This window comes from Macadamia integrifolia, unplaced genomic scaffold, assembly GCF_013358625.1.
Source record: "Macadamia integrifolia cultivar HAES 741 unplaced genomic scaffold, SCU_Mint_v3 scaffold866, whole genome shotgun sequence".
Lineage (NCBI taxonomy): Eukaryota > Viridiplantae > Streptophyta > Magnoliopsida > Proteales > Proteaceae > Macadamia > Macadamia integrifolia.
The window spans coordinates 213,769-232,635 of NW_024870563.1; the positions used below are offsets into that span (position 1 = coordinate 213,769).

Here is an 18,867-nt window from a genome sequence, read left to right on the forward strand (position 1 = left end):
ATAGAGCACCTTGTTTATTTGAACCGAGGTCAAGTATTTCTTAGTGGATTCTTCAACATGGAGGGAAAGGATATATACATAGGAAATGTTCCCTTGGGATGATGTTAGGACAGAGTTGAGTGTAGTTGTTTCTACAGTATTCTGATTATGTTGTAATTTGATTCTCTCTGAAGGACATAATTCCTCCCACATACAATTATATGATCTTGCCACATGTTCATAGAATCACAAATTAAATAATAATGAATTAACGATGCATACCGTTCACCATTAACTGTGAAGAATTGGCTGTCATTATATCCTTCACGTATCTTTGTTCCTGCAACTCAAAGCACGAATACAATGGATCCTCTAGGTTTCTCCCACTAGCTCCCCTAAATGTTCTCTTGGTGATGGGTCCAATAATAAGAGTAACGTTAGGGTAGAAGGAGGAACTAGAGTCCATTTTATAGAGTTTGTGCACCCATCTATCAAGGTGTGCCAAATAGGGTAGGACTCTTTTTTCTAATTAGATTAGGAGTGAATTTCCTATTTGGAATCCAATACTAAGAGATTGGTATTGACCAATTTTCTAATTGGTATATGGGACAATAACAAAGAATATCCAAGAGAATATTCCTACAATCTCCCATTGAACCATATGACTTCATAATAATAATCTCAAATATAATTTGAATTCCAACATCATATTGCAGTATTAGAAACTAAACCCATCAACTTTATGTCATTACAATCATAATACCATATTTGAACAAAACTACTAATGTGGATCATGGCAGTTATACATCATATAAAGACATACTCCCTTCCATAGTCACAACACTAGTAACATCATCCAAATAGGTACAAAAGTAGGGAATAGACTAGAAAAGTCTATAACTAAATGGTCCAACATAATATCTCAGACATATCAAATAAAATGTGTTTACATAATAATAAAGTGAGAAATATTCAGAAACAACAAACATCATGATCATTTAAATAAATAAGTAAAAGTGTCTAACATAATATGACCATTATATCAAACTTTACATAAACCCATATCCATTACAAGATATGTAAAGTGTTTAGATGCTAATGCCTTGGTCATAGGATCAGCAATCATCCGACTTGTCTTGATGTGTGTAATAGACACTTCTTGTTTCTGAACTGATTCCTTCACAAAATTATACTTTACTCCAATATGCTTCGCTCTACTTGAATGCTTGTCATTCTTGAAGTAATATAAGGTAGCCACATTATCACAATACATTCTCAGTGGCTTCAAAATGGTGTCGACAATCCAAATTCCTAAGATAAAGTTTCATAACCAAATTGCCATAGATGTGGCCTCAAAGCATGCCACAAACTCTACTTCCATAGTAGTAGAGACACAAATCTATTTCTTGGACTTCCAAGAAATTATCCCACGAGCAAGTAAAAAGATGTATCCAGATGTAGACATCCTACTGTCGATGCATCCTGTATAATTAGAGTCTGGATATCCAATCACTTCCAACTAATCAGATGCTCTGTAAGTAAGCATATAGTCCCTAGCCTCTTCTAAATATCTCATCACCTTCTTTGCTACAACATCCATGCCAGGATCACTCACATATCTACCTAACATACCAATAGAAAAATTGATGTCTAGACGAGTATAAGTCATTGCATACATAAGACTCCCTACTAGGGAAGAATAGGGAATATCCTTCATTTGTGCTCTTTCCAGATCATTCTTTGGGTACTAATTTAGGCTGAACTTATCTCCTTTGATAATGGGGGAAACACCTGGTTTGCAATTCATCATGTCATATCTTTCCAAAACTTTGTTAATATAGGTTTTCTGTGATAGCCCAAGAATCCGATGAGATCTATCACGAAATATCTCAATACCAATAACAAAAGAGGCTAAACCCATATCTTTTATTTCAAATTTCTTAAAGAGAAAGGTCGTTATATCACTCAACAAACCAAAATCATTTCTAACAAGTAAAATATCATCCACATATAAGACCAAAAAACAATGATGTGGTTAAATTTAATATACCATTGTCTGGAAGCTTGTTTAAGTCCGTAAATGGATTTATTAAGTCTGCACACTATATTTTCTTTTCCTTTTTCACTAAATCCCTCAAGTTGGTTCATGTAGACTTCCTCATCTAAGTCTCCATTCAAGAATACAATTTTCACATCCATTTGGTGAAGTTCTAGATCATAATGAGCCACTAACGCCAATATGATTCTCAGAGAATCCTTCTTAGAGACAGGAGAGAAGGTTTCATGGTAATTAATGTCTTCTTTCTAAGTGTATCCCTTTGCAAGTAGTCTAGCTCTATATCTCTCAATATTACCCTTTGAGTCACGTTTAGTTTTAAATAGTCATTTACAATCAATCACCTTAAAGTCCATTGGAAATTGAACAAGATCCCAGACATTATTGTCACTCATGGACGTCATCTCATCTTTCATGGCATCTACCAATTTAAGAGAGTCATCATCGTTTATGGCTTGTGAAAAGTTTAATGGGTCATTCTTGATTTTAATATCGATCTCTGATTCTTGGAGATATACTATATAGTCATCTGGAATAGAAAACCCCATAATCCTCTGAGGTCTTCCCTGAATTTCTGATTGAGAAGCATTCATAGTATTATCAGTGGTAATTACATCATGGAGTGACACATCTTTAATAGTTTGTTGTTCCATAGGATCATTTTCAATAGTCATTGTGGGATAATATAATTTTATTGAATATGTATATCTTCTATAATTTGTTGTTCCACAAGATCATTATGAACAGTTACCCATGGAACAATAATATTATTTCGTGTACATAAGTCGGTAGGGAAATTTGATGTTCTTCAAATACCACATTATGTGATTTCTCACTCCCACTAATGTTATCATCCTCTAAGAATCTAGTAGTTTGAGTTTCTATAATTCTGATACTGTGTGTGGGTGCATAAAACTTGTAACCCTTTGACCACTGACAATAAACAATAAAATAATAACTAATGGTTTTAGGGTCAAGTTTTCTTTCATATAGATTGTATAATCTAGTTTCAGCAGGATAGCCCCATACATATAAATGACCTAAACTAGGTTTCTTTCCATTCCACAACTCGTAAGGAGTTTTAGGAACTGAGTTTTAGGAGCTGACTTAGTAGAAATGATTCAAGATATACACAACTGTCTTTAATGCTTTGCTTCACAAGAATTCAGGCAATGAGGAGTTTCTTATCATGCTACGTACTATTTCTATAATGGTACGATTACGTCTTTCTGCAACCCTATGTTGTTCAGGTGTACCGTGAGTTGTGTATTCGGGGTTTATACCCTTCAACTCAAGAAATCGGGAAAATGGTCCTTCACTTTTCCCTGCATCAGTTTGTCTACCATAATATTCACCCCCTCTATCAGATCTCACAGTTTTGATATTTCTGTCTAACTTGTTTTTGACTTCAACACAAAACACTTCAAAAACAGTCAAAGCATCAGATTTTTCTTTTAATAAATAGACATAACAATATCGTAAGTAATCATCAATGAAGGTGATGAAATATTTTTCACCAGTTATACAAGGATCAAAATGGCCATAAATGTTGGTGTGTATCAATTCCAAAAGTGAATTGGTCCTTTTGATAGTAACTTTATTTATCTTATATTGCATTTGTATGTAATCTATACAAATGATGAAGTCAATGAAGTCTGGATTTGATAATATTTGATGCTTCACTAACCTCTCCATTCTATGTCTGAAAACATGACCTAAACATCTATACCATAGGGATGAGAAATCATCATTGCTGGATTTATGCTTTGATCCAACATTCACATGCAAGGCAAGAATGGATTTAAAAAAAAATTAAAATCCAAATTAAGTTTACAAAGACTATCACATAAATATCCAATGCAAACTAGATTGGTGTCTTTAAAAATGTTTACAACCTTATCACCAAAAGTAAACTTAAAATCTTCATAATTAAGTCTCGATAATGAAACTAAATTTCTAGAAATAAAAGGAACATAAAGAGTATCCATAAGGTCCAACTGGAATCTGGTATCCAAAATGAGTCTATAAGTGCCGATGGATCAAACTTCAGACTCTTGCCGATTTCCCATGTAGGTGACACTCTTACTTTGATTTGGTTTTCGGGTTGTAAGAAAGCCCTACATAGAATTAGAAATATAAACAATTACTCCTGAATCAATCCACCAAGTATTACAAGGAACGTCAACAAGATTGGTTTGAAAATATACTAGGATAGAATCATTACCCTTCTTTTGAACCAAGTCTTACGTTTCTAACAATCTTTCTGAAAGTGTCCTATTTTCTTACAGAAGAAACACTTCAACTTGTCAATTTTATTTTCCTTGTCATCAGACTTTGGATTGGAGGCTTTTTTTGATGCATTGTTCTTCCTAAAATTTCCTCTCTTCCATTTTTTCTGGTTGGATATAAAATTGAACACCTGGCCTCCCTCGTCATTCAATCTCCTTTCCTCCTGGACACACATACTCCGAAGTTGATTCAAAGTCCACTTATATTTATTTGTATTATAGTGGATCTTGAATGTTCCAAAATGAGGAGGAAGTGAGGTCAAAATGATTTGGACAAGGCAACTTTCATTCATTACCAATTCAAGGGGTTTTAGTTGTGCACAGGTAATTGCCATTTTAGAGATATGGTCCCCTACCCCGTTAGTACTAGTATACTTCATTGTTACTACTTTGGTCATCAAAGTCCCAGCCAAAGATTTTTCAGTAGTAGTAAAACGGTTCTCTACATTGCTTAGGTATTCCTTTGCATTTTCGAAAGTTGGTATGGAGCTTTTTATAGTCTTAGTAATCGTCTTCATGATAGATAAAAGGTAAAGATGGTTGGAACGCTCCCACCAATCATATAATGTAACCTCATCATCAATGCTCTCATCAGTGAGAGCACCTGGTTTCTCATTACGTAAGGCATAATCATAATCCATGGCAGCAAGGTAATAAATAAGTTCTTCATGCCAGTCATTAAAGTTTGACCCATGCAGAAGTGCCATGTTATTCGAAATAGGAATAGGTGTTGAAATTATAAACAAGAGTAAACAATGCATGCTTATCAAACATCATACTTTGAGTTTCAACAACAGAATATTAAAATTCTAGAAAAGAAACTTAGTGCATCATTACAATCTTTCCTATGGGATCAAGATGGTGACATACTACTTTAAATTAGATGGAAGATATCATTAGGGAAAAATATTTAAGTCATCAAAATGGTCAAATGAGATGTATACCTATTTAATCATCAAACTATCATATATAAATCAATGCAGTCAATTAAGAATGTATACCTGTGGATATTCCCATTCTATCTTGACTATTACATAACGATCATCATAAGACTCTAAAGTTCTCAAATTTAAATTGATTGTATGATAAAATTATGTTTTAAGGCCAACATATATTGTGATACCCTACTTTCCAAACCCTGTCTAATTACCTGGTTGATTCGATTCGGCCTTGTAGGACCTGAACCCGATCGAGATGAGCTAGGTACCCGATGGAAAATGGTGGTGAGGGTTACTCTAAACTCGAGTTGGCTAGATGAGTTGGAGCAGGTGCCTAGAGAAGTCCGTGTGCCCAAGCCGTGCACTTGCATGTATCACCGGGCTATGTACGTACAATAAAGGTATATAGCCATATATTAGGAATAAGTACGCATGTTAATCAATTACCGAGAGTGAAATACGTGTTAGGGCCGAGCCCCATCAAAAATCCCAATGTTTCGACTAAGTTTTGGCCGACTGGTGGGTGATCATAAGTGGGTTGGACCCACCAGTGTGACTTACCACTCTGGTCATTAGATATTTTGACCCAAGTATAAATATCATTTATTACTTTCTTCACCATCATTTATTATTTTACAAAGTGGATGAGAAAAGTAAAGAAGAGAGAGAAATTAAGGAAAGAGAAGGAAAGAAGAGGGAAGAAGATGATTGTTGTGCATCGCCGGGGTCAGATCCTTTGAATCTGACACCGGATTAGTGACCCTCATCTCAAGATCTACTATTTGAGGTGAGTAAAGACTGTATTTCTTAAACCCTCATGAAACCCTATGTGAAATCTTATGATTTGGGTAGGAATCCTTTAGATCATGTTAATCCTTTTTTGAGAATGTGAATCTAAGGTTTATTAAAGGACCTATATGTTGTTTATGAAGGTTTTAGAGGAAGAAATTCTAAGATTTGAGAAGCATTTATTGATCTTTTGAGCTAGAGAGAAGATTTAAGGTTTTTGAGGTGTTCTTGAGCAAAGAGGTAAAACCCAAACTTGAAACTTTGAATCGATCATAGATCTATGTTGGAATCACAATATAGGACCTTAGATTTGTGAAAAATGTGGTCGAATCGACCCATGGTGGTTTCCCTAAGGTGGGATGAAGAATGGAAGTGAATAGTAAATTCTCAGTTCTGAGTGGTGGGTGCCTAGAAATGGTTGGACCCACCAATCCGGAGCCCACCTATCCTAGATGGGCTGCTAGCTCGATTGTCGAGTAAGTCCGGTGGGCACCTGACCCACTACACCTGGCACCCCTATCACCCCTGTCCAGGAAGAGACCCTGGGCCGAGCAACGAGCGAGGAGCAATGGGAACCTAGCCTATAGGTCCTTACAGGGCCCCTGAGTCGAGTGGCGAGAAAGGACCGGTGGGTACCTCACCTGTCGGTTGACCTACCAATCTAACTCTTCAGGTTCTGATTGGGCCTAAATTTGTCTAGCAACCTCCTATAGTGATTCTAAACGTGTTGGGATCATCGTATTCCATTGATTATGAACCTAAAGTGGTGATATACTAAATCCAACTCTTTTGTGATAGGTTGTACTAGAAACACACGTCATCGCACGTCGGATCTTCCTCTACCAAGGGTGATCATTGTACACAACTAAGTAAGTGGGAAGAGGACATTAACTTTATTTTTGGAGTGTTTTTACATCATTCCATTATTGTTGTAGACTAGTCATGTCATCATTTTATTATTGTGTGTAGCCTAATCATTCTCGCTTGCCATTCGCATGCATTGATGTGTGCATTATGAAATTCTTCACAACTTAATATGCTGATATCTTTAATTGTTAAATGCATACTCTTGCTTTTGAGTTATGAGATGGATGACTTTAAAGTATTGAATATGACGCATTGCTAGATTAGATGCCGTAGTCGGCTGGAATAAGAATGCATTGGTGGCCCGTGGAATGGGACGCGATGGAACTATATAGTTGTACTATCTCATATAGGAGCATGCAGTTAGGAATGACATATCCTTGTGCGACGGCCCTTCTCAATAGGGGTTTAGGTGTTGGGTATATCACTAGGGGGAAGCCCAAGGTTGTGTACCAATGGTGACGGGTAGAAGTATGCCCTGTTGATCACTAGCATGATCAGCAACCTTAGTGATATAATAAGAGGGTCAATCGTACTGCTTTTAAATTTATTCAGGGCAAGATCTATTTTACTTTAATGCAAGGCAAGGCCCATTTTAATTTTTTGATACCCACGGCTGGACTTCTCCAGTAATCCTATGGGCGTATCATAGGATGGGTTTTACGGCTCGTACTCGGGGCATACGCGCACTATGGTTGAGAGTAGCATATGACCTATGACTTAGATGTGATGTTTAGGTGGTTTAAGATAATAAAAAATGGACTTGCATACATATAGGTGCACTTGTACTGCGAATGTTTGCTTGGTCTTTCTTTTCATTTACTGGGCTAGTGAGCTCATCCCACGTGTACACCACTTTTAGATGACCTACTAAAATTCTATAATAGGACCCGGGGTTGGGTTAACATAAAAGTGTTAATGAATTAAAACCTATTATAAGATGAAAAGTCTAAATCCTTGCATTTCATTTCATGCATGAGAGTAGAACTTAAATAGATTGGTAAAGGATCAACTAATCAATTTCATAAACCATTGATTAAAATTCTAACAAAAATTTGGGCAGCATAACGGCGCTATATTGAGTTCTCAAATTTTTTACAAAAGTGACTTGATAAACCATATACATGACGATAATTACAAAAAAGAGCTGACAGCCACTGCCACCAGCAAACCACAATGGTATAACTAAACAAGTAAAAACTTACCCAAAAAATATAAACATCAACATAAATACTACCAAGTTCTAAACCATAAGAATGTACGAAAATATACAACCCCCAAAGTATCATAATCATCATCATAAAATAAGGAGAGAGGAATGAAAGATAAACCTAGAAAGGAGGAAAGTAGGAGGCGGAACAACCGCTTCATTAATCATCAGTGGGCGCGATGTGCAATGGAAGTGGTAGTCATAAAAGTCTAGCCAGTCATTTATCAGTACAACCTCCCTTTGCACTCAATGGAAGTCGACAGTGATACCCTTAAGAACTTTGTCCAAGTCCTCTGCTAGAGTTTAGAAATCCGCCTCCAACATCCCCAACCTATACTAAATAGCCTAGTCCTGGGCAACATTCTTCTCTACGTGCTCTTAAATCCTGTCTTGCCTATCTTTCAGGGCACTAATACTGTCCATCAATCTCTAAAAATCAAAAGTCCCACTTGAAGGTGGTGGAGCTCTAAAGTGTAAATCAGTAGCCCTAGTCCCTAGGGGCTCCTCCTTGAGGGTCTCATCCTCATCATCATGAGGAATGTAGTCCTCATCTTCCTATCATACTCTCCCTCCATATCCTTTGACCCTTGTTTCACTGCCTCCTATGGTGCACCCATTGGCACTGGCAATCCCATCCTCCTCAAGTTTTCCCTAGTGAACTTGTTTCCTAGATACTTCCCCTCATCACCCAACATCTCCACCTGGAATTACTCGAAGACCTTGGTGAGTGATCTTCCATAGGGGAGACCAAAATCATTGGGGTGAGCTGTGTGGTACTCCATGGTTTTCATCATAACGTAGGGGAGGCAGAGTCAGGAAGCACCCTCTTCCAAGGCCACAAAGATGCAGTAAGCAATATAGGTTGTCAAAAGGCTCACCTGGTTCCTGTGACCCGCTCTGGGGAGCAGGTTAAACTAGGCCAGGCGTGCAAACACTAGAGGATTGGTGGTATAAGTTGTCTCGAACATCAAACGCTCCTTCCTACCATAGATGGTCTATGGACATGCTCCTACATCTCTGGGCTCTAGTCCGGGCCCACAGCCTTTATCCTTGGGGGTTGTAGAAATGAGGACCCTCAGCTGAGACACCCAAAATGGTTGCCAACAAGTCCATGATCAAGACAATATTTACCTCCTTCATCAGACTGGTGAGGGAGTACTCCCCATTCTTGTAGGAGACCTCCAGGTTACAGTAGAAATATCAGATGAGGTCTTTATAGCACAGGCTGTCAGGATAGAGCATGGGGTCCTAACCTAGAGCGGTGAACTTATCCAACATCTGAGAAGCACTGAAGTCATTAGTCACCAATGTCTTCTCCACCATGATGAATTTCTTGGAGAAGGTTGACCATGCAATAGCCTCCTCAAGGCTGTGGAACAAGCTTTCATCAAAGTTGGATGGGTCAGCAAAGCCTCCCTCGTGGGTCGGACCCGTGAGGAAGAGGAACCGAGGTTTGAAATCCTCCCTCAGGATATAGTGGTTTTCCTCATTTTGGAGGAGGTGGCTTCCTCCTTGCCTTTCCTAGATGACATCCTGAAAATGCCAAGAAGATAAGTAAGTGTAACTGAACAAAGGAGTGCTAAGGGATGTGATAAGTAATATTATGAAAAGGGGGGGTGAAATGAACCCTATGAGGAGTGACATGAATGAAAGAACCCTGAAGTGCATGTTCAAATATCAAAATGCAAAGATATTAAGAGATGAACTTGGAAAGAAATAAAAGAATATGTAATGAGGAAGCATGTGAGTGTGGGAACCTACTTCATGCCAAATATAGTTGAATGGGAAACAATAAGCAAAATCATGGCTAGAGGCCTAAACAAATTGGAAAATGGGGATGGAAACCCCAATACAGTAACTTGAAAAAAATGGAGGTTTTACATTGAACGAATATGAGCCAATCATAGCAAAAAATGAGTATATGCCTACAAAAGAATTAATCAAACTATTTTACAAGTGATTGATAGAGGATGGACATCGTGGCATTGTCATTCATAATGGAAAAAAATGAAGAAATGAAGAAAAAAAATCCCCAAAATTTCCAAATATTTGGTTATAAAGGGGTATTTTACATCAAAAGGAAGAAAAATCCATGCACACACGAATGGAAATGACTTCTCTACTAATATGTGTGTGCATTGAGAGTGAAGAATAGAATGGGAACCATTAATTTGCAATGAAGAAGAAAAATGAGAAGAAAACCATAAAACAAAGAAATTAGGGCAAAGAATTTGAGATTTCTATCTATAAATCAATCAATCAAGGCCAACAAACCATGGGAAGCATAAATGAATCATTACATTGTCAAGAAAACAATTATTCCATGGAGGAAATGAAGTATATGATGAGATTATGAGTTTCTATAATGAAAGAATACCGAAAAACATCATTCTCAAAGAGAAAATGGAGAAAAGGGAACTTGAGTATTTGAGAAGATGAAGATGAGTTGGACACAGATTTCTTGAGTGGAATCATAAATTGTAGTGTGGGATTGGCCCCTCAAATTGCCCTGCTCTGAGTTGGAGAGAAGGAATGAGGAAAATAGTGGAATAAGGGTTTTAAAAAATAAAAGCCCTATTTAAGTCACCTCGGACGCGACCGGCGGGCCCCAGCCTGGCCTAGCCCATCGATTTTGCCCATCGGTTTGGGTATTAAGGCCCAGAATGTCCTAAATCTAGAATTTGTGTACTTTGTGCCTAGTGGACCCCAATTAGATGCCAATAGGGGTGTTTTGCCACGTAGTTACGCATCATTGTGAGACCTAACTATGTATGGATAAATAATTACGGATGCATTTGATCATGTGGTGTGGTGCATCAATGTAACCTGTGATATAAAATGCAATTGATTATAAATGCATATATAAATGTTGTGGCACTCAATCAATGCTTATATGTTGGAATAGTCCAGGTATAGAACACTATGGTACACACCAGATGCAGTGGTCGTGCCTGTGGTACCTCTCATGGTTGACCATCCATTTCCCGTGGACCTGGACCAATGGGGTAATCCTCAAATCCACCACCACAAGTGGATCATAATCCGGAGGAAGTTCAGGGTAACCCACCCATGAACGAAATTCTGGGTCCCCCACATGTCATCACTCCTAGTGATGTTGCGACACTTATACAACAATCGCAAGGGGCCTTTCAACAGCAACAAACTTTCATGGCTACTATGCAACAATAATTGAACCCTACTCTACAGGGTTAGGCTCCTAGAGGGGTTACTCCATAGGACCCTCCCATGGGGTCATGTATTAGAGTGCAATCCGGGGGAACACTGCCTGGGGTTATACCTCAAGATCAACTGGGAAGTTCCCCTCTTATTCCACCATATGGCAGTCCACCATTTATGATGCCTCCACTCTATCAAAATTATCCAACTTATCATCCACCATCTACCACTATGGCAAGGGTGATGGAGTCTTTTAAGAAGTACAGGCCATCCATCTTCACCAAGGTGGGTAATGACCTATTGAAGCCAAATTGATAGATCCAAGAGTTGGAGAAAGTATTTGATATTGTAGAGTGCACAGAGGCACAGAAGCTTATCTGTGCAGGGTTGCAATTTAGAAATGAAGCCAATTCTTAGTTGAAAGCTTCCAAGCCTATATTGATGGTAACTCACCCAGAGCCTACTTGGGAACAATTCAAGGAATTGTTCTTATCAAATTATTATCCAAAGAGCTTCAGAGACCGCAAAGAGGTAGAGTTTATGGCACTAACTCAAGGAAGCAAAACTGTTCTAGAGTATCAGCAATAGTTGAAATTTTATTTTATTTTGCTCCTCGCCATATGAAGTTGGCTGAGGAAAAAGCCTAGAAATTTCTAAAGGGACTGAAGACATCTATTGGTATAGTGCTGGAGGTGTTGGAATTAACTGATTATGCACAGATTGTGCAAAAGGCCAAGATAATGAAAGATAAGTAGAAGGGAGAGCCACCCCTTACACCAGAACTGTGGAAGAGGGCAAACCCATATACTGATTTGGGTAGCCTGAGCGAGAGCTTTCGTGGGTCATACTCTTATGGTTCCTCTTACCGACAACCTTATAGGCCATCGAGTTTTCCTTCCCGACTGACTAGTGGACTGAGTGCTACATCTTTCCGCCCAAAAACTAGTGTGGTGCTTATGGCCTTAAGATGCCCTCGTCCTCCAGTTGCACCAGGACCAGCAACAACAGCTCCCGCTCTGGATCAGGCACCATTGAATTGAAGCTATAATTGTCATTCGTACGGGCACTTTGCCAAGGATATTTGGTACACAGCAGTGGTAGCATCTAGTCAACCCCCTTTCTATAGACCTGTATACTTAGGGAAACTAGCCTCAGGGAAGGATGTATGCCTTAACAGCTGAGGAGGCTGAAGCTAGTACTGAAGTAGTACCAGGTACACTTTAATTAAACGAATTTGTGATTAAACTTTGAGTAACCCGTTATACTTATATGCAATGCAATGCTAGGTGTCTTATCCGTGTCAGGAATACTTGCATATGTCTTATTTGATTCTAGAGCTTTGCATTCATTTGTGTCTAAGAGATTTGCTAGGAAGCTTGATGTGCCATCTAAGACCTTAGAATACAAGTTAGTGGTTAGCACACCAATAGGAATAGTGGAACAGTTGGAAGAAGTGTGTGGGCCGTGTTCAGCTGAAATTAATGGAAAGAAGCTGGATGCCCAGCTTATCAAATTTAACATACAGGATTTTGACGTCATTCTGGGCATGGATTGGTTATCGACTCATTGAGCAAATGTGATGTGTGCGGAGAAACAAGTTAAGATGAAGGAGTAGAGTTTGTGTATCATGCTAAAAGGTCCAAGTGACCTGGAAAGATTATCATCTCTGAATTGCAGATGGAGAAGTTATTAGAAGATGGATGTCAGGGCTACCTTGCATCAGTATTGGATGTGGATGCAAAGGTTACTCCACTGGAGGAATGGGAGGTAGTCAAGGAATTCCTTGATGTCTTCCTAGATGATCTAACCCAGTTATCACCTGACAGAGAGCTGGAGTTTGCCAGTGATCTAATTCTTGGAGCTACCCCAGTGTTTAAAGCTCCATATAAAATGGCATCAGTCGAGTTGAAGGAACTACAGATACAATTGCAAGATTTTTTAAAAAAGGGTTTTATACGCCCAAGTGTCTCACCTTGGGGTGCACCAGTCTTATTTGTTAAGAAAAAGGATGATAGTTTGCGTATGTACATCGATTATCAGGTACTGAACAAGTTAACCATTAAGAATCGGTATCTGTTGCCTTGTATTGACGATCTATTTGATCAACTACAAGGTGCTAAGGTGTTTTCAAAGATTTATCTCGGATCGGGTTACTACCAGCTCAAGATAAAGAGTAGTGATATACCAAAGACAACTTTTAGAACCAGATATGGCCATTATGAATTCCTGGCGCTGTCTTTCAGGTTAACCAATGCCCCGACTGCTTTTATGGATTTAATGAACTAGGTATTTCATGATGTCCTTGATAAGTGGATCATCATTTTCATTGATGACATTTTGATTTACTCGAAGTCAGAAGAAGAACATGCAAGGCACTTGAGGATGGTACTACAATGACTAAGAGAACAACAGTTATATGCCAAATTCAGCAAATGTGAATTCTGGCTCAAGCAAGTAGGATTGCTAGGACACGTGGTGTCTGAGAATGGAATCAAAGTGGATCCGAACAAGGTAAAGGTTGTAGTAGAGTGGGAGGTACCCAAGAATGTAATAGAAATTAGAGGCTTCTTGGACTTAGCAAGCTACTATTGGTGCTTCATTGAAAATTTTTCTCAGATTTCTGCACCGATGACTAAGTTGACCAGGAAGGGTGTGAAGTTTGAGTGGTTTGAAAAGTGTGAAAACAACTTCCAAGAGTTGAAGAAGTAGTTAGTGTCAGCTCCTGTATTAACCATTCCGAATGATATAGGTGGGATGACAGTTTATACCAACGCATCCAAGATAGGGTTGGGTTGTGTTCTCATGCACCACAACAAGGTGGTAGCATATGCATCCAGGCAACTTAAGGAGTACTAGAAGAACTACCCCACTCATGATTTAGAACTAGCAGCAGTCATTTCTGCCTTAAAGATCTAGCATCATTATCTGTATGGAGAAAAGTGCGAGATTTACAGTGATCACAAAAGCCTTAAGTACTTCTTCACCCAACGAGATCTAAATATGAGGCAGAGAAGATGGCTTGAGCTTATAAAGGACTATGACTGTGATATTCAGTATCACCTGGGCAAAGCTAATGTGGTGGCTGATGCTCTAAGTCAAAAGGCTCAGATGGTATCACTTTCATACTTAGCTGTCAGTCCACAGTTGATGCAAGAGGCGATGTTAATGGATGAGATTCTTCTATATAAGGGAGCAACCTTTGAGCTAGAACATTAATTGGATGATGTTAAGCAGTTGACCATATCCCTAACAGCCTTACAAGTATATCCATCCATCAGACAAGAGGTGGTAATGAAACAATCTTTGGATCCTGAGTTGCAAAGGATCAAGTTGAAAATTCAAGAGCAGCAATGAATGACACTGATTTCACCATAGCCAACGACGGGGCATTACTATTTCAGGATAGGTTATGTGTGCCTGATGACATGGAGATACAGGATAAGATTGTGAAAGAGGCACATAGTTTTGAATACTCACTTCATCCCGAAAGTACGAAGATGTACAAAGACCTTAAACAAAGCTATTGGTGGCTAGCAATGAAGACCACTATTGCCTTGTATGTAGCAAAATGTCTCGTGTGTCAGAAGGTCAAGGCAGAAAGGCATCGACCATATGGTACTCTACAACCACTCCCTGTACCAAAGTATAAGTGGGAAATGATCACCATGGACTTTGTCACAGGGCTACCCCACACACCCAAGGGAATGGATACAATTTGGGTGGTAGTTGATAGGCTTACCAAGACTGCTCATTTTATCCTGATCAGGACCAACTACTCCATGGACAAGTTAGCCCAACTTTATATGGATAACATAGTCCGTTTATATGGAGTACCGGTAAGCATTGTGTCAGATAGAGACCCAAGATTCATCTCAAGATTCTAGAAGAGTCTCCAACAAGCCTTAGGGACACAAGTGAATCTAAGTATTGCTTTCCATCCACAGACCGATGGGCAATCAGAACGAACCATACAAATACGGGAAGATATGCTTAGGGCCTACGTAATAGAAATGAGTGACAGTTGGGAAGAATGCATACCTCTTATGGAGTTTGCCTATAATAATAGTTATCAAACCACAATTAGGATGGCTCCGTATAAGGCATTGTATGGTAGAAAGTACAAAATGCCCCTATATTGGGATGAAGTAGGTGAGCATTAGATGCTAAGACAGGAGATGATACAAATGACATGTGACAAGGTTGATGCTATTCAGGAGAGAATTAAAGCAGCCCAATCACGCCAAAAGAGCTATGCAGACAACCGCAGGAAAGATATTGAATTCCAATAGGGGCAAAAGATGTTCCTCAAAATCTCTCCTACCAAAGGATTATATAGATTCCATAGGAAGGGCAAGCTAAGACTGAGGTACATTGGCCCATTTGAAATCTTGGTTTGAGTTGGCTCCGTAGCATATATATTGGCTCTTTCACCTTCTTTTAGCAATGTTCACAATGTATTCCATGTGTCTATGCTGAAGTGGTACATCCATGATCCATCACATGTGCTACCATGGAACTTGAATATTTAGAAGCTGATATGACCTATGAAGAATAGCCTGCTGAAATCTTAGACCAGAAAATAAAAACTCTTCACAATTGCTCCATCGCTTTTGTGAAGGTTAGATGGGTCAATCATTCACTTAAAGAAGCGTCTTAGGGAAAAGAATATGACATTCAAGCTAAGTATCATCATCTTTTTGGACGAAAAAGTACTACAATTTTGAGGATAAAATTTTCAAAAGGGGGGGTAAATGTGATACCCTACTTTCTAAACTTGGACTAATTACCCGGTTGGTTTGGTTTAGCCTTGCAGGACCTGAACCCGATCGAGATAAGCCAGGTACCCTATGGAACATGGTGGTAAGGGTTACTCTAAAATCGAATTGGCCAAATGATTTGGAGTCAGTGCCTAGAGAAGTCTGTGTGCCCAAGCCGTGCACTTGCACATATCACCGGACCATACACACACAATAAAGGTACATAGCCATATATTAGGAGTAAGTACATGTGTTAACCAATTACCGAGAGTGAAATACATGTTGGGGCCGAGCCCCATCAAAAATCCTAATGTTTTGGCTAAGTTTTGGCCGACTGGTGGGTGGTCATAAGTGGGTCGGACCCTGTGAGGGTAGCAGCCAAAAAAATATATGTTGCGTTCCTACCTTCGAGCGGAAGAAAAAGGCTTGAATTGATTCCGTCATCTCTCCTCTCTTTCTCTTTCATAAGGGAGGGGTGTGTAGTGTGTGCTTACCCTACGGGCCCCGCGCCATCATATAGCCGCTCAGAGAAACATAGAGGCCTCTTTCATAGGAGTGTAAAGTTCATCATTTGAGATGGGGATTTGATGATGCTCTAACACGGGGATCAGGATCATACAAAAGGATTTGGATTCATCACCTATGGTTATGGGCCTAGGACCCGGGGTTGGGCCCGATTCCTGAGAAAAGGGCCATAAAGTTGGTTTGGTCTAGAGATTTAGGATAAATGTCAAGTTGTAGAATTGGGAAGGTGTTAGGCACCCAATCTACTTGATTCAACCGGTCTTCCTACTAGATGGCTAAGAACGAATATTTTTCACAATTATTCCTATTCCGTATGTATGGCTAATTTATCACACATATATACATTGACTGAATTTAAATAACTATGTACACTAAAACAAGGTCTATATAAAGTCTACATTGTGCTAATTCTTTTGAGAAATTATACCTGAGCTTGACCCCTGTTTCGGTCAAGGGGGGTGGACCCCCCTGGTTATTGCTAGTACAAACTTTCTTGTGGTTCTCCTGGCTTAGGTGAAGATGGTCTTGACCTCCAACTTCATTTCTCAAGAAATACTAACTATAATAATATTCGAATAGAGTTTCGGTTAGGAACGGTTGCTTTTGGATTTGAATTCTGACAGAACTTTGGCTAGAGAAGGCTATTTTGGGGCTTAGGCTGAGGTGGCATTCTAGCAGAGTTTTCGCTAGGGATGAGCTACTTTTGATTTTTGGTTAAGGTGGCACTTAGATAGAGCTTCCACTGGGGATAGGCTATGGGAGGGCCAAGTTGAGGTGGAACTCAAAAAGAGCTTCCGCTGGGGATAGGCTATGGGAGGGCTAGGAGGAAACTTTTCCTAAAAATCTCACTCAAAGAAAGTAAAAGATTGAAGAGTCCTGAAGGCCCGAAGAACACTTCGAAGATCTGAAGGATCTCTCTGAAGACTTATAAAACCTCAAAGGGGGGAGGGGAGGAGAGAGGGACAGAGCTCAGAGCTCTGCTACCATGGGTTGCTCACTAAGAGACTTGGGTTGTGGTGTGTAGGTGTGTGTTAGTGTGAAAAACCAAAGGGAGGGGGGTACTTATAGAATTTTTGGACCAATAGGGGGGAAAGAGAAAATTTCTTAACCAATGGTAGTAAAAAGTAATTTTTCTAAACCAATAGGGTGAAAGTAAGAAATTTTTGATCAATGGGGTAGAGGGTAATTTTCTATAGCCAATGTGGTGAAAGATAAATTTTTTGGATCAATAAGGTAAAAAGATTTTTTTTTGGACTAATGGGAGGCTACAGTGTAGGGTACACTAGCGGGACAATGTAGGGTACATACGCGGGTGAAGAGGGAACTCCTTCTCCAAACCAATCGCGAGAAGAGAGATTCCGATCACCAGCTAGAGTGTCAGAGGTGGCAAGGGTTCGAGAGGCTCAACAAAGGTGCTTGAGGTCTAATAAGAGCTCTAATAGTGATGCTAGGACTCCGACATGGGTGTTGGGGCTTGGGTATTAGTGCTGAAACTCCGTTATGGGTGTGGGAACTTTGATATGGGTGCTGGAACTTGGCCAGCTATGCACGGGGCTTGGTTAGGCATGCACATGGTTGGGTATGAGTAGGGCTTGGTTGGGTACATGTGGGGCTTGGTCAGGTGCATGCAAGGCGCGTGTAGGGGTGCAAGGCACGTCATGGAAGCTCGCATGGGTGGAGTTTGGGCACTCAAGGCAAGGCATGGGTGCTCCCATAGGCGGGGTTTGGGCACTCAAGGCAAGGCATGGGCACTCGCATGGGCAGGGTTTGGGCACTCAAGGCATGGCATAGGTGCTCGCTTGGGTAGGGTTTGGGCACTTAAGGCAAGGCATGGGTGCTCACATGGGTGGGGTTTAGGCACTCAAGGTGTAATTTCTGGAGTGATTGCACAAGATTCAATGATCCGATTTTTACGTACCATATATTGTTGGAATTGTAATTCTGAGTACTATACATTTGTGCAGTTACTTTGACCGGATTCATTCATATATAAAATATCACAATTGGACCCTTTTTTCTCTTGCATCGGTTTTCTAGGGATTTTGGGTATGGAATGCTTTGGGAATAGTTACCTCAGTTAGTTGTCATCTCTATTGATCGGAAGTGAAAGGTCGCATCCAAGATCCGTATGTCATCATAGCCGGGTGAGGATGACAAAATTGGATGTTCACAGAATGCCCCTCTTTGGCCGAGGCCTGTGCCAACAGCTGAAGGGCAAAGAAAAGAACTACCACATTTTGTCACCCAGAGCATGTACTGTCGTCATCTTGGTCAACAATGACGG

At 39.7% G+C, this 18,867-nt stretch overlaps 1 protein-coding gene across 1 annotated transcript; it reads right to left on the reverse strand.

Annotated features, from left to right (window-relative positions):
* Positions 1-4,074: 4,074 nt before the first annotated feature.
* Positions 4,075-5,030, reverse strand: LOC122070258. The gene is made up of 2 exons (XM_042634381.1): positions 4,620-5,030; positions 4,075-4,152 (listed from the first exon to the last, which is right to left on the reverse strand). The coding sequence occupies exons 1-2, from the start codon at positions 5,028-5,030 to the stop codon at positions 4,075-4,077; spliced, it is 489 nt and encodes a 162-aa protein (XP_042490315.1).
* Between the last annotated feature and the right edge of the window lie 13,837 nt (positions 5,031-18,867).

What these genes read in the sequence shown, in the direction of transcription:
- LOC122070258 (XM_042634381.1), bottom strand. Translation starts at nt 5,030, where the DNA reads ATGGCACTTCTGCATGGGTCAAACTTTAATGACTGGCATGAAGAACTT. An exon ending in AACTAAAACCCCTTGAATTG is followed by an intron (nt 4,153 to 4,619) that starts GTAATGAATGAA and finishes AATTCTATGTAG; the next exon opens with GGCTTTCTTACAACCCGAAA.